At 45.0% G+C, this 16,778-nt stretch overlaps 1 protein-coding gene across 1 annotated transcript in view; it reads left to right on the forward strand.

The window, feature by feature from the left end:
• Window positions 1–14,397, forward strand: part of Mer (ezrin/radixin/moesin family protein merlin) — a 52,481-nt gene extending 38,084 nt beyond the window's left edge. The window contains exon 16 of the mRNA XM_084598312.1: window positions 14,237–14,397. Within this exon, the coding sequence (XP_084454438.1) occupies window positions 14,237–14,287 (51 nt within the window). The 3' untranslated portion in view covers window positions 14,288–14,397. The remainder of the gene's footprint in view (window positions 1–14,236) is intronic.
• The last annotated feature ends 2,381 nt before the right edge of the window (window positions 14,398–16,778 follow it).

Consider the following 16,778-nt stretch of genomic DNA (forward strand, 5'->3'; position numbering starts at 1 on the left):
CGAAAAAATTACTTTTTATGAACGTGATTTTCGAAATTAGTAGCTCTTTATCTACCTATCAGCTAAGATTTTAATCACAGTGCCAATTTATATAATCGATGTCGCCCGAATTTGGGCCGAAAACAGCCATCAAAACAACAATTTTCCACTAGATGTAGCTCCCATTTCATGCGCGGCACTGGAGCCATCTTGGTTTCATTTGAAAGAGCCGCCTTTTGTCTTCAAATTGTCGCCTCTGCTGTTTCCATTTGCCCATTGATCGCATAAAAAATAACAAAAAAGAAACTGTGGCACTCGCAATCACATTCGCTTTCGGGGTGCACGTGATGGCAGGGCATCACCGTATTGGTAAAGCTGGCTGGCGGCGTCTGCTCAGCGCACTTGAGCCGCGGGATGCCGGGGAGACAGCGGAGACGTGATGCCAGTCACGCTTAGTGGACGAACCGCAAGGTGCATTATGGGCAATGATTTTGGGAAAAAAAAAAAAAAAACATTGTTGATTAGTCATCTCAAGTGTTGTCCTGCCCCGGCTGTATGCGCTCAGGCTGACGAAAGTTGTGCATCGAACGATCGAGCGTACGAGCCTGAAGTAGACCTTGCATATTCCCCATCACGGGAGACTGGCACTGCCAGCGGTCGTACCCGCCTCGACGCAGTGATATCGCAGGCCACAGATGTGCAGAAAGATAAGCTCAAAACAGAAGAAGCTTAAACTCGCAGCAACTCCAGCAACGAAGCGGTAGTTGGATTGTTTTCGGGACGATGACGGCAGCGCGGCGGACAGTCCACTTGACGAGGCAGAGTTCACAATCTTCAGATGTAAGCAGTTTGCCGAGACTGGCAAAATGTAAAACTGGCGGCGATATTCGCGTTGAAAAAAAGGTGATCGTGAATAAGAAATCGCGGTCAAACTTATTCTCCAGTGCGTAAACTGCGGGGCCACATCGTCTCCATAGAGCTCGCCGCGCATTTGCGCCGATTGGATGCGTTCATAATCTTTAGTGAATGCGCTTGCTTCCCGTGCAATGCAGAGCACTGGAATGCAACAAACAGCTCCAAATGACTTTTTTTTTTCCCCGCAATGAACGTTTCTCACTGTGGTCTTGATGCGAAAACGTGGCAAAATGACGTACGGGAAAAAAAAAAAAAAGTTTACTCGAGCAGTCGAAAAAGTGACAACTGTGAACGTGCTGCAACTGCAAATCAAAATGAAAGAGGCAACAATTGGACACCGGAAAGCAAAGAGACTACATCCGTGAAAGTTTCCAACCATTTTAAATTGCAAATGAGTGCGTTGCACCAGTAAATGTCTGTTAAATAATCCCCCATTTCTTTTTATCTCGACACCCAAAGCACATAAAGCTAACTCTGTCTTTTATTTTATTTATTTTTTATTTATTTTTTTATTATTTTTTTTAATTGGAAGCTGAATGTATGCTGTGTGAAATGTTGGAAGCAGGTTTTTTGTAATTATTTTGATGTGTATATTCCCACTTGGTACACACGCTTTGTATGAAATTAATAAGGCTGCGAAATGAGTGCTAATTAATATATTGGGAAACTGCTCTCAGCATTTCATTCTTTACTCTTCTGGCTATCTAACCATGCTTTAATGTTAATTTTTTAACTACCCATTATCTCAGAATTTAGACCTTAAACAATGGAAGTTGATTATTAATTATATCGCAAACTAATTAAGCTACAGTAAAAAAGATTGCATATTTGTAATCAGCATGAAAAATTCAGTAAGGCTGCGAATATTTATTTCGATTGGCCAAAAAATAACAAAAATAGCTCAAAGACCCACATGCCCCCTTAAAATTCCCCAGGATATTTCTGTGATGCTACCATTGTTTCTTTATGATAAATACATCCTGCAATGCTTCAGGTTAAAACATGTCAAGACCTTGCCAGCCCCTAATGTGAAAAATACTGCCATGCAGAGCCACCAAAACACTTGCTTTATTATACCTGCATTTTATAGTAACAGTGTGTGCTGATGTTCAGGATAGGTCAGGCTTGTTGACCTTTTGCAGGCAGTTATACTTGGGTTTCTTTTTTTTATTGTCCTTCAGTGAAGGCCTTACTTTTTCTCTTGGTGTTCAGTGGAGGTAGCAGCACATTGATTTGTGTAGTACAAGTGCACTTTAGCGGCAGCCCAACTGCACTAGTGTACTGACAAAAGAGGGCTATTCTTCTTAAGAGGGTCATCTGTAGTTTCTCTGACCCGGCCATTGTCACTGTTTTTTTCATGTCGCGTGGAAAGGAAAACACACTCTGCGACAAGTCGCTCAGCTATACGCTATCACGACCGCACAGTAAGCTTGTCTCAGAAACAATCATCAGCAGTTCATTGAGCTTGATAAATGTGTTTTGTTTTTGTCTTATCAGCTTTTCAGCGCAGACACTGCTATACACAGCGTTAGGGGAGAAAAAAGAAATGAAGAGAGGGCGTGAGAAAGGATGCGATGAACTTGGCTTTTTACTACAGGATGTGAAACACGTCATGTTTTTCACATCAAGTGCTAAAACTATACAATATACTGTGATGCTCACAGCAGCTCTAAAATGTACTCAGTGAAGGAAAGCTTGTACTTCAAACCAATAAGGCTGTAATTATTATGCATATTAAACATGTATCAAGGACGCTGCAGTTGCATGTTGAAGCACAGGAGACTGAGAACTCTCCTCACATAGCTTGTTGGGCTCATCATGCTGAATATCATGCCTTGGCTGCTTTACAAAGTCAACTTTATGTGCGTGTGGGCATGTTTGTGTGCGTGTGTAGTGAAAAGTCTGTGTGGAGGGGGGGGGGGGGGGGGGGGGGGGCAGAAGGGAGCAATATCTTTGAACCTGCTGTTATGTTGTGTGTAAATGAAATACTGCACACTGCACATTCCTCCATTTTCAAAAGGAATGTTGTTTTAATAAACAATTAAATGTTGTATTTTGTCACCATTTGGGCTGTAGGAATGGGTGTGTAAACAGCTATTTCCTGGTGTTTCGTGGCCATGTTTTGTACGATCACTGCCTTTGTTGTCAGGCATTATTTACTATTTTGTGTCGAGCAGTGTTTGTAATATTAAAATTAGTAATTGTTACTTTGGTCTCTGGAGCACTCTCTAGTATCACTATTTCCCGCTTTGGCTTTAGCAGTTAGTGCACACGTAAAAATCTACGACTGCTCAGCTCATGCGGATTTTTGCTAGACTTGCGTGGCGTGTTACGGGTAATTCATTCTTGGTAAAATTGGCAGTGAAGATGCCGTTCAGTGCACTGTTTTCTTGAAGCTGTTGTGTGGTTCCGGTTCCTTGTGGCTATGACTGCCGAGAAGAGGTTCATCACACACCTTCGTCTGCTAGGAATGAAGTTGCTATTGATAATTCCTTGACTACCGGTAGTATTACCGGATGTGGTGGCCTTTCACTTCCGTGGCCAGGTTTTTGCTTCATATCAAGCCACACATGACAGTATATGTATAACCGAGGCGTGCAGGATGACACAGTGCAATCTAGTTAATTAAGGCTTTCTCTTTATTCAAGCACGACTTTTTTCCATTAGTATTTATTATATTGAAAAGGCTTCCCTTAGTTCATACTCAGCATAGCTCGAGCTTTCCCTTTTTTATTATTATTTTCTTGCTTCTCTTGTGAAGAGTTGACTGTAGCTTTTTCTTCACACCAGTGCCCCCCTCTCGTGCTACATTTCGCAAGCTTTTTTTATAGTTTGGAAAGAGTAACTGCATAAGAGGTAACCTGTTGTAAACAATTGAACTAAATGCTTCTGATTGCATTCTATAATTTATGAGGCTGTGATTTTCGCCTTAAATGGCATAATGAGCAAGGAAGTTGCTGAACTCAATCCTGGTCACCGTGAAGAAATTTCAGGATGGGAAGGGATTTGGGGGGAGGAGTGCAGAAATGTATATGTGCTGTGCGATATGAGGGAGTAGAAATTAATCCAATACATTTCAATGTGGCATTCCTTGTAGGCCACCTGTAGCTTTGCGATGTTCACGTACCTTATAGCAAATGTTTAATATTAAATACCATACTTTCAGCGTCGCATATTTTAAAATTGTATGTCCAATCCTTCATTGATTCACTAATTACAATGTAGTAATTACTCTCTGCTGCACAAATATGTGCTATTGGCGTGCGAACCGTACCACCAGGAAAATTTCCTGAATAATCTAACAGTCCGAAATATCCATGAACTTTTAGAAAATGCAGTTTGCTGTGAAAAATTGGCCTCAGAAATCTCAAACTTCACTGCTTCTTGGCATCCGTTTGCTGGCATCAATATTCAGTTCTGTTTGATCGATAGTCTTGCTTTCGTGTCCACACTAGCTCGCATTGCCAATACTAGACATGACCATGAGTCTTGCCACGAACGCATTGCAATGCTTGCTCGAGCCACGCGGGGCAAGAATGGAGCTGTGCGGGTGCCGCGATGGTCCCAGAGACCAAGAGTTAAAGAGGCACGTGTTTTCAGAAAATAGTTTATTGTAGCTCTGACCGTGACACAGTCGCGTTTTATTGTTGCTAGTGGGTAAAGCGTGCACGTCCCCTTTCATTATAGTGCAATTCGAGCAACTGGAATACCATGACTGTGCCAAAATAAAAATTACTCCAGCACGCTCACGTGCCGTAAACTTTTGCTTTTTGCTGTCGACATTATGTTTTCCTACTGTGCGTGACGGTTCCTCGGTAAAGTGCCAAATATTGTGCAGATTCAAGAAATCAGTCGGCTCTACTACGAGGCACATGTGGTGTAATGCTATAGTATAAGTACACACTCTTTTTGCTCTCTATTACTGACCTTTCACAGCTTCAGAGCCCAACATGCAGAATGGCTGCAGCCTGTAAAACGAAAGAAAGAAGATGGTTTGCACGGTATAAAAAAGAAGAACCGAACAAGGGTAAATAGGGTACGCCTCAGGTCGCAGATGAGCCAACGTTTCGACAAGTGCAGCTGTGCACTTGTATACCGTGCAGCCTGTAATGTTATGTGGGTGTAGTTCAGAATTTCACAGTGTAAATTCGAAGATTACTGGGCACTGTATGCTCTGTACATTTGCTCCAGTCTGCTACAGAGGTAATTGTTTTATGTGCCTTGTAGACCGAGGTATCGCTGTCACAAATTTAAAAGTGGTGTTTACTTTCAAGGATGCTAACAAAATCAGTAGAGGAAAAGTGTTATTCAAATGTGTACACAAGCTAACATTGTGGCTCAAATGTGAACCCTAAGGGTGGGGAAACATGGTCATTTAGGGGATAATGGCCGCAAGATGTTTAAAAAAGGAATTTCTTCGATTTTTTTCTTCGTCTCTGGCCAAATGTTCTTTCGTAGTCTGTCCGAGAACCACAGTATAGCCTCAGTGAATACTTCCACGTTTGGAAGTAGAGGTGGCTTTATCACTGTAAATTTTTTCTCCATATGCCCCATGACACTGGCTGACCTTTGAAAAGACGTGAAGATAAGCAAACAAGTGCTTTGTTTCTGCAGTGCTTTTATCAAATTTCCGGCTGGCAATGAAACGTTTCCAGCACCTGCTACTGCCAAAGTTGTGCAGCTGTGCGCAAATGTCGCTGTGGCGAAGGTCTGTTTTATATGAGTTTGGAATGGTTTTACTGAAATTGTTAGCGCCATGAGCACTTGTAGGTCAGTGAAGGTGCCCTCCGATTGAAGGTCTTCTCCCTGTCTCCTTTTTTTCTTTCCCCCACTTTTCTTTTTTAAGGCCTGTGCAAAAGTGTGTGCATATCCAATTCAGGGACAATGCTTCATGTGGCCCTTGCGCATTTTGAATATTTTTTCAAAAATAATAGATTTAAGCTTATGAAAGTTAATACACTACAACTTTGTTTTGTTCTGTAGGTGGATGGCACTGTGCTGCTTTAGGAAGCTTTATTTTTTTATGTTGAGGGTCTTTTTTTTTTTTCTTTTTTGGCTGTTTGTCAGTTTATAGTGCCGGTACTGAGCTGTTTCGTTGTATACTTGGTTACTTTTCCTCTTCTTTTTTTTTTTTCCTCACTTTTCGGTATTCATTTTTAGTAGTAATCTGTTAGCGTAAACTACATTGATCTTGGTGAGCCTCATTTATGTTTATATATTTAACAATCCACAGTGTTATGTGGATCACTGGCTGAGGCGCTTGCATATAAAGCCCAATTACACGCGTTCAATCCTGACCACAAAGACCCTGTTTCAATGGAGGCATGGTGCATGACGCCCGCGTGCTGTGTGATGTCAGTGCACGTTAAATAACCCCAGGCAGTCAAAATTAATCTACAGCCCTCCACTATTGCGTCCCTCTTAATCTACATAGTGCCTTGGGACATTGAATTGCATATGCCATTTTTTCCTCCCCCTCTCTCTCTCTCGTTCGCCATTTTGTATGTAACCTGCTGCCCACTATAATGCCCTTGGGCCCTGATCGTCCAGCAGTGAACAGCTAAATATAAATTGCCTCGTAGCACTGATGCTGAAAAAGCAAGAAGAGAGGAGAGTGGGTTCAGCAATGTAAGTTATTAGCCTACAAATCAATCGTCAGGTCCAAACTGGAATTTGCATAGCCCATTTGGAATCCTCATCAAGCTTACCTCATTAGTGCCCTCGAATCTATTCAATATTGCGCCGCTTGTTTTATTCATTCATTGTATTCTTATGATATCAGCATTTCTTCCTTAAAAACAGCATTCGGATCCCCCTTATCGCTCCGTCGTTGCATTGCCAGCCTATCTTTATTTCACAAACTTTTTCACAGCCCTATGCACAATGCACTTTATATTCTTCCCCCCGCACGCATATCTCATTGCACCAGCCATCAGCTACAAGTTGCTCGTCCACGTACCGTCACGTTTTCAAATTCCTTCTTTCCTCGAACAGCTGCAGACTGGAACGGCCTTCCGGACAACATTGCTCTCATCACTTGCACACCACAGTTCATTGAAAATGTCAAAACTTTCCTGTTATTGTGATTATGTATTCTTGCTCTTGCCACCCCTTATGTAACACCCGTTTTTAGGGGCCTTTAAGGTAATAAACTGAAATGAAATGGTGCTGCAAGTAAAATGGAGAATAGGAGATAGGCTTTGTCGCAGCACATAATGCGAAGGGAAAATTAACAATCACTGCCTGGGATAGCCAGACGAGTCTAAAAGGTTTGTGGAGATAGGTTGGCTGCAGGTGTCGTAGAATGGGTTTAAAATTAAAGGTCAGTGGGAGGGGTCTTTACTACATCACAGAGGACACAGGTGTCTGGTGGTCAGTCATTCATAGTACAACTCATTCCCGTTTCTGCACACTGGGCACTTATTTCAACCAACAACATCACCTCGGGAGGCTCAGCCAATCTCAGTGTCACCAGCAATGTAGGATGCAATCGGAGCACGCTTAGAAAGCATTATGAGCCCAGTAATGCTTAAAAGTTTGGTTAGCGTGGACTTCGTCAAAAACTGCTTTCTTTGTTTTGCAGCCCTCTGATAGAACATTTGTTCAGTGTTCAAGAAGATGTGTTGCACATGATGTACACTTCATAAGTGTCTTTTTATCTTTTGTCATGGTGACATTGAATGAAAAGGTTGGGAATTTTCATAAGCTTTATCTACATTTTTCTCAGGAAAGAGCATTTTTGAAGGTTTATGTGCATTTTCTCAAGAACTATAAGGCTCTAAAAGCACAGATAATTTTCACGTATTTCAGTCGGTGCTTTCTACATGATTGGAACTGGAACCCAAGTCCATTTATGTTTTATGACTAAAATAAATTCATGGGTGGCAGTTCTATACCCCAGGGCAAGAAAAGTTTTTTTTTTCTCAAGGCACATTTGTATCCTTGATTATGTAACATATCTATTTCCACTCTTGTACAGCATTTCATGACTCTTGGGTAAATTGTGAGAAAAAGGTACATAGTTGGAAGGCATCAAATAAACAGTACTGAACAAAGTTTCATATAGTTCTGAACTATGATTGATGCACGCTACATTTATTTAGAAGACTGCTAGCAAGTCTTATAGCCACAGCTTTTATTGTGACCACTCTACACCTGTCTTTGAAAACAGTTTTGAAGCTCTTGCCCCCTCTGTGAAGGCTTTTTTTTTTTTCTTTTTCTCTCCAGTGTCACCGCATATTACTATAGTTGCAACCCATGCACGCTGGACTGTAATGGACTGTAATGATTAAAGTGCAGATTCAGACCAGTTGGCATGCTGAAATTCAGGCAGTGTCCGACAAACCACGGCGAAAGGCCTAAAGCAGTCCGTGCATCTCGTACCTTCCATCAGTGCTTTGGCTGTGTGTGTGTTGTCGTTTTTGTTTTTTTTTTTGTTTTTTTTCCCCCCACTGCTGTAATGGGTTTATTGGGAATTATGAGGTTTCGTAGCTGTGGCCTGATCAACTTTTCTAGGTGACTGTGACAGTATTGGACACAAGTAGGTCTCGTCTGCAAAGAGCGTAGTCATTTTTTCACAGCTGCCCCATCCATGTTTAGCAGAGTCTGGCCACGGTGTCGGGCTGCCTAGCTAAATCAAGCGCTGTGGAAAAGGAATCTGACACGCTAGGCTGCCTGCATAGAGGACATGCAACACTTGTCTGCCGCCCCGAACATATTTCCTTTAGGATTTTTTTTCTCTCTCTCTCTCTAGCTGAGTGCAATAGCATCAGCCACCTTGCTGCCTCGTTGAAAAGTGGGTAATAGTTTTTCGGGGTCTGCACAGCAGCTTGTGCTGCGTGCCATTGGCACGATTGTGCCTCATCAGTGCACTGGTTAAAATTTCCAAATAAGGTCGCAGCTCGTTTCGGAGCCTCATAGCATAGAGACTGTTCTATTGTGCCAGGTTAGTGTAGGAGTAATGTATTTTTTTTTATTATTTTTATTATTTTGGAAGGAGGGGTAGGGGCTGTTTTTTAAATACTGCTTTCAAGTAAAGTAGCCTGTGCTCCAGAACTAGATTACCCTCTTGGTTTTTGTTCTTTCCTGCCCATTTTGCTTGGCGCTTTATTGTTTATATAAAGAACAGGGATAGTGAATATGGTGGGTCGTGCCTAATCAGGGAAGATACCAGCTATTTATTAAGACCAGGCTGCTTGCACATTTCCTTTAGATTTTTTACACACAGGCGGAGTCCTGTGGCACATTTTTTCCGGTACTACTATTTGAGATGGTGCCTTCCTGTTTTGTTTGTGTGAGGCGTATGCAGACAAAGTTGGTGCTGTGAACAAGTTGTGCTCTAAAATATGACTGTGCTCCGTTATTTAGGCGGATACTTTAACTAAATGTGACATGAAATGAAGTCTGCTGCCGCGTGCGAGTTACATTGCGAGATCTGGGTATGTGTAAACGTACAATTTAAGCAGGCTTTCAGTTTGCACCTGAAAACAAGATCATGTATAGTGCGCTTGTCAATATTTACCTTATTAAGTAAATATATTTCGGGGTGTGGTTTAGAGCGTGCTGTGTCTAGGTGATCACGGTCGCACAAAATAACACCCTGTCATTGTGTTCCCATAACTTCCCATGCTGCGCAAACTATGTGCTTAGCCCTCATTGCTCATCTTGTTGTGCTCACTTCGAAGTAATGTTTACAGAGGAGTGCTGCCATGCACAACATGCCCGCCTTCTCTGTGCATCTAAACTTGTGGTGTTTTTATTTTGTTTTCATATTTTCTACGCCATTCACCCCGTATAAATTTCTGTGAAATAATTAGCGTTTTGGAGAAGCATTTCTCTCATTCCCCTTCTCCTTTTGTCGCTGTTGTTCTTTCGCCAAATGTGAGCAAGGGATGTTTTCAAGTGAAACTCATCGAGATCCGGTACTTTTTTTTTTTTTTTTTTTTTTTCTTTATTCTGTGCATCCAGACCATCGATCATGCTCCGCTTCGCTCGCATCAGGACACGCGTGTTGGGCAGTGTTAAGGCGTAGATGTACTACAGTGCCCGCGCGCGCGAACATCTGGAGGCCGCGGATGCCTGAGCGCGCTGGAAATTGTCCAGAATGCGATATTTCGCGGTGGCCAAAACAAAGGATCCCATCGGTGCGCCGCCTGCGGCGAGCCGTGCCATTTACTCTGCGCGCGTACAGAAAGATCTCTCGGGAAGCACGACCGCAGTAGTGTACTGGTTTTGTTACATGGACTGTGTTTCTATTATTGCTATTTTTCCCCTCGCTTTATATCGTTCGTTTCGTTTTCCTGTCGCGCGCGTCCCCGAACGAGGTCAGCCCTGCTTGAAATAAGGTCGGCCATCTTATAAATGAGCGCCGAGGTGTTTTCTCCTGTTTGGTTTAGATCGGGACAGCTGTGTTTTGAACGGGACTGCCGGTGGCGCAGTATATTGTCACGCGCTCGTTACTCGGCGCGCAGTCATGCTGCTGCTGCTGCTTGAGCGGCAAGCGTCATCGTCGACCTTCTTGAATTTTTAACGCATTCTGCGCGTATTTGAGTTTTTCGCCTTTTTCTTCTTCTTTCTTTTTCTCTTTCTCTTCTCTCTCTCCTCGCTCAGGTTTCTCCAAACTGCGAACTTCTTCGAGGCCTGTTGTTGCTGCCCTCCCGCCTTGCTTCTCGGCGGCCACCTTGCTGCGTTCTGCTGATCGTCTTCGGGCAGCTGCGCGTTGTATTCTTAATGAAGGGCGCGCTTACTTAGTTCGCTGCAGTTTATGGACTTGCTCGTCATCGATGCTTGCGCCTCGTGTGTCTCCCGTAATTGCTCACGGCTTGATCGTTTCGTACAATAGCTGCAAGGCATGTGCCGTTTGAACAATCGTTAAAGTGCTGTTCCATTCTGGCAGTTTGCTTTTCTATTGTGTTGAGCTTTGAAGAAAAGGGAAGCTTCGTACGAAACGGTTGACAAGAAATTATTTTGGTTCCCTGAATTTGGAAGTGGAAACGGCTGCTGATGAGAAGAAAGGCCTCCCGGTCCTTTGTGGCGCTTCACGGTCTGGTAGCACATGACGTTGTCTGATCTTTTGAGTGTCCCTTCTGTTCCTGCTTCACTTTGTCTGCACTACGCCTGTGTATGGGCGAGCTGCACTTCAGCAGCTGGCATCGCTGATGTTTGGCTTTTTTCGTCGTGTTAAAGATGTGCTGTCCAGAAAGTGTTGAACGTGTGTCCATATTTCGAGTTTGCGTCGTTTTCGGAAATTTCATTTTGGCCCTCACCTGATTGGTGGAAACGCCGAATCCGGAAGCGATGGCAGCCGAACTGACATCCGGTTTCGGCATTTCCACCAATCAGACGGCTCGAAACGAGGGCGAGCACGACACTCCCTGTTATGTACATGAATGAGGTGCCACTCGAGAGGTTGCGGCTAATGTAGCAAAAGTATGTTCCTGGTTGCCTGCGTCCTTATTTGCGTCTAATTGCCCTCACGACGATGCGTTTCTTTTAAAGGGACACTTTCTACACGCAGTTTTATTTTCTATTCAGTTCAGATATCAATTCTCTGGTGCATTCTGGTCATGTTAAAGTTTGTACCAGAGCTCTCTGTTATTATTACCCAATGAGAAACTTGGCACGAATGAATAAATTACATAATCGAGCGCTTGCACGCTTCTGGTCGTGGTTTTTAAGCCAAGGCCTTGGAGCACGGTCGATCAGTAGCTGCCGATCTTCCCTCGTCGAGTCGTGATTCGAACCATTCCAGGAGGCAGGACCCAGCTACCTACTCCACCGGGAGGAACAGAGCATTCCTGTATTTGGTTGGATAGGGTTCACGGCATTCCGGGCACGTGTCTCTGTAGTGTGACGAGCTCATTTGTGGAGGACGTGTAAGTGGGGTCCATGTGTCAAAAAAGGGCGGTCCGATTGGCCGAAATTCGGGCGTTTATTGGTTGTGACGACGTCCGTGGGTACTAAGTTTAAACTGTGTCCAAGTTGCAGAACTCTGAGATAGTTCATATGCGGCCAATCACCTGGCAACAGAATCATTCAAATAGACGCTGTGTTGAAAATTCGTAGACATTGCAGTTGTACAGATGCTGTGCGATGTCAGTGCACGTTAAAGATCTCTAGGTGGTCGAAATTTCCCGAGTCCTCCACTACGGCGGTAGTGGCGTCTCTCGTAGCCCGAGTCGCTATGGGACGTTAATCCCCACAAAACCAAAGCAACATAAAGTGAGAGGTAAAAAAGAAGGGTAAGCTCTGATTTTTCCGGCAGCAAGGGGTGTATATATCGCCGAGAAATCTGTATTTAAATGTTTTCCCGGCACTTGATTCAAACTATAGTGACGTCAGGACTGGGGGTAATTCTGCGGTCGTAGATCGGAAGCGGTTGGCGCCGTAGCCGAGCGTAAGTAAGAACATCCCTCTTTGATGTTCTTCTTTCAACCGCAAACAAAGCCCTCGCTCCTAAAAAAAAAAAAAAAAAAAAAAAGAAATGAATGAATGAATGAATGAAAGGCGACTTATACGGTCAGTGGTTGATTTCGTGGCCAGTCTGCTTTAGTGTAGCTTGATGGTCGATAACGGTGCACCCGTTCTGTTTTCTGCGTCCGAGCCGCGGCCAGTGCTCCAAGCGCGTCAAGTTCAGTTCGGGCACTTCGTGTGCCCACGAATTGCCCGCGTTTATGGGAACCTGGCGTGTTTTGTTTTTGACGGAATATTTTCGAAGCAAAACAAAAAAAAAAGGTTAAAAGAAAAAAGTGCATTCAACTTTCCTCCTCTCTCGAATTTGGTACCCCGTAGTCGAGAATGTTAGCGATCTGACTGAGAGGTTAACGTCTTAACAATGCCAAGAATAAATCTCACCCTAGTATTTGACTATATTTAATTCATATCTTAGTAAACGGAACGTACGTGTCTGGCGCCGTGGAGCGTCTGGGGATTTTCCTCGGTGTTAAAGACCTCAAAGAAATGTATGTTTCACGTAGTCAGTTTTGTCGGTGAAGCTCTGGCACGAAAGCTTGATTGCTTTGGTTGGGCTAACCGCAGCAATTAAATTTGATATGGTTTTATGAGGTTTAACGCGGCAAAGCGACATCTTTCATGAGGGAAGCTGTAGTGGGGGGCTCCGGCAATTTCGACAATCTGATTTTCCAACTGCACTGACATCGCGTAACACCGAACATTCCAAAGCACAAGTCATTGACCAGCGTTCACTGTGAACACAGTCGAGCCAGAACGCGACACTTTCCGGTCGGCAGTGATCCGGGTTATCGCCCCTTTGTTATGCTCAGTAGCATTCTTATGGTCGTTATCAGGAACAGAAAATGAGTGGTGGAAAACAAACACGGGATGAGACCGTAGCATTTCAAAAGCGCGGAATCTAAAAAGAAATCCTTTTACAGCCAGCGGTGGTGAATGTGTTGCCTTATCTGCCTTGTCCTCCCATTTTCAGCTTTGAAATAACTGTCCTATCATTTCGCACTCATCACTATCAGCAGCAGCAGCAGCAGCAGCATCGGAAGCTTGAGAAAGCACGTCGCTTTTGTTATCAACGTGATTGAGCAGTGCTGCTGCAAATCCCGTTGTAATGTCTTAGCAAATGATGCATGGTGGCGGTCGCGTAAAGTAGCGCTCACGCACTTCACCTCTTGTCCAGACGGTGACGTGATTGGCGCCGTTGCCGCATGCAGCTACAGTTCCTGGAAAATGTTGGGTAATTGTACGGTTTAGACCCTCACATTCTAGGCACTTGACCGCAGCAACTGGCAGTGATCTATCTAGGTTGGCCACTGCGAGGGCATCAGGACCCTCATGGAGCGAGCATCCAAACCCCCTCTTGGTGAATCTGGAAGGAGTGAAGCGCCACCTAGATGCTGTTGAATATTCTGGACTTCTAGGAAACGGTGGCGCTGCTAACGGTGACACAGTAAAGCGTTGACACAGTGCACTGCATTTTGGAAGCTGTACTCGCAGTCGGAGGCTTGACATTTTCTTCGCAGCCCGCCTGGTCTACACGACGTTATGGGGCAGAGAAATTGCGCGTGCCGTGATACAGGCGAATGCCGTCTGAGCAATCGAGTAGAGGTACCGGTACTCCGGAGTACTTGAAGCTGCGTCGCTCGCTGCGTTTGCAGCTCTGATCGCGTACAAACCACGGGTGACGTTGTTGCTGTTTGCTGTTCCCCTAGATAATGACGCGTGATGATGATGATGTTCTCTGTCAAATTTGCACATACTCACGGCAGGGGATTGGCCAGCGTACATGGCAGATACTGAATATATGTGTGCAAGTAATGAAACATGTTCCTCACCGTTAACTGTTTTCTTCTCCTTTTTCTTCTCTCTTCTGCAGACCAAGTCTGGTTCGACAAAAGCGAGGGTGGCCTTCTTCGAAGAGTTATGATCCCTACTTAATATTTCCTTGGCCGGATGTGACGTCCCGTGTGCGGCGCTTACGCGCACCACCGTCTCTGTGTGCTTCTGTTGTGTGCTTTTTTTTTTTTTTTTTTTTTTTTAAGGAACAAGAAAGCGGGACGAAAATTCGCCGCCCAGATGATTTGACAAGGAAGAACCGTGCAGCTGGCTGCGCTGGCCCACTTTTAATCTCTCTCTCTCTCTCTCTCTCTCTCTCTACGCCTCTCCTACGTGTGCAGCCGTTCTGGTCGTGTAAATTTTGTAAATAAAATTATCGCTGCCCTGCTTTTGTTGTGCCCTGCAGTGCTCGTTTCTCGGGTCACCTCGTGATTCCGAAAACAAAAGTGGGTTTCTGGCGCTGAAACGCCGAGGTAGCCAAACCGCATGGTGCAGTTAGCGACTTTTACCTGTGTGCCAGTCATTGTAGATTACGACTTGCGAGTGTTTGCGAGTGTTTGGCCGAAGTCACGCGGAAAACGAACCGTCCTTGGGTTCTTCCGGTGTCCACCTATGGCTTGCCGATAAAAACTGCAGTTCGTCGTCTTTCGCTCATTCCAAAGACACTGAAATGTGTTGCTTGTTTAAAGGTTTAATTAGTCTTTTTGGCTGTTTTTGTTGCTGGGTTTATTGCACTGCGGAATGGACCATTTTCAAGTAGTGCATGCGCGAACCCTCCTCGGCCGCCATTTTCGCCGTGATATGCCACGCGAAAGTAAGGGGAGGGCTTCGCTGCACGTCTTTTCCAGGAAACGACGCCCCTGGCTTCATCGACGCGACGAACTGCTACACAATAGCTAGTATCTTCCTATTATGTTGTATGTTGTACCGGCCTCCCCCAGCTTGCCTCACTAGAGAAGACAGCCAAGTTCACCAGCTTTTGTCAACTTCATGGTTTAACGAGGGGGGGGGGGGGGGGGGGGGGGTTGTGTGGTAAGGTATGCTCAGAGATGACTCACGCGTCTCTGCACAGGCTAGGCGAGACCAATCTTGTACGCTTTCCTAGTAACAACGAATTTCTGCACAAATTCTCGGTAACCCGTCCCGTCAATCGTACTTCGCCTGGCGGGCACGAGAGGAGTGCGTTCTACTGGAAAGTTCTATTGTTGCCAGGCGCGAGCATGCCCGAGTCAGTAATTTTGTTTCACTGCTCGCGAATGGCGTGGTATTCAACTCCCCTCTACATGAAATTTCGGCCCAAGCAGACTGCCAGACTGCATACAGTGAGTGTGTGACCTGTGTAAGTTTCACTAGTATGTACAAAACACTCACTGTTGCGGGGTGCCCTGCCTGCACGTATTTAATGGGCCTTTTTCAAGTAGCACTACTGCACATACGCAAAGTGTCCTTGGCCGCCATTTTCGCCTGGATGCCACGCGAAAATAGGACATCGCTGAACGTGCTTTTCCCGGAAACAACGCGCCTCGCTTCATCGAGGCGACGAACTGCTGCACAATAATTGCTTGCAGTGCTAGCGTCTTCGAGGTCTCCCCAGCTTGCCTAAACACAGTATACACGGCAAGGTTCGGCAGCTTCCTATTGTCATTGTCATGGTTTAATAGGGGGTGGGGTGGGGGTATTGTGTCGAGGTATGTTCAGAAATGACTCGCGTGTCTCTGCAAGGCTAGCCAAGACCAGCCCTGCACTCATCTACTGTTTTGAAAATAAGCCCGTTCTGCTACTAGGAACTACTTTCTACACAAATTCTCGGTAACCCGTCTCGTCAATCATACTTTGCCTGGCGGCCGCAAGAGGGGTGCACTACTGGAAAGAGGTCCATTCCGGCCCCACTTCAGTCATGTCGCCTGGGAAGGGCATAACTACCATGACCTTGTATGAGAAGACGCGGAGGAAGACTTGTGTCGCTGTGTCTCCCTATGTTTGCTTTCGCAACCAATCTTTACTCGGGATCAGAAGCGCCTCTTTATCTCGAAAGGAAACGAGGTGGGGGTCTCGGCCCTAATCTGCATCAACTTAGGACGGGCGTTGTAAGCCTCAAAGAGCGCAGAAAGATCGAGACGTCAGGCATCTCTTTCATCCTGAAGTTTACAGTTCATTTAACCCATGACTTCCGCCCTCGCACAAGAGAGAACGAAAACGCTTGGAGAAGTACGTAGACGAAGTTATCGCAAAACCTTTGACGAAAGCAGGAAAGGACAACACAGCTCCATCTATTACGTTATCAACTAGTAGCCTGACAACACGCAATTTGAACATGGAGGAGACTACAAACCTCCCTAACCCGGTAGTTTCCTCCCATGTTCCCCAAACAATTTTCTCCCGAATGAAAACTGTGGGTGTAAAAGCTATCCCCAGCCATATGCTCTGGGGATACAAGGAACCTCCCCCCCCCCCCCCCCCCCCCCACACACACACGCGCGCATACAGACATTCAGAATTGGGGGAAATCCTGCTTCCAGACCACTGAGAGACCCTACTGCTGCTGCGCTGCTTGGACCCGGACATATAAGACCAGATCATCA

Source organism: Amblyomma maculatum, chromosome 3, assembly GCF_055883805.1.
Source record: "Amblyomma maculatum isolate TAMU_Amacu chromosome 3, ASM5588380v1, whole genome shotgun sequence".
Taxonomy (NCBI): Eukaryota; Metazoa; Arthropoda; class Arachnida; order Ixodida; family Ixodidae; genus Amblyomma; species Amblyomma maculatum.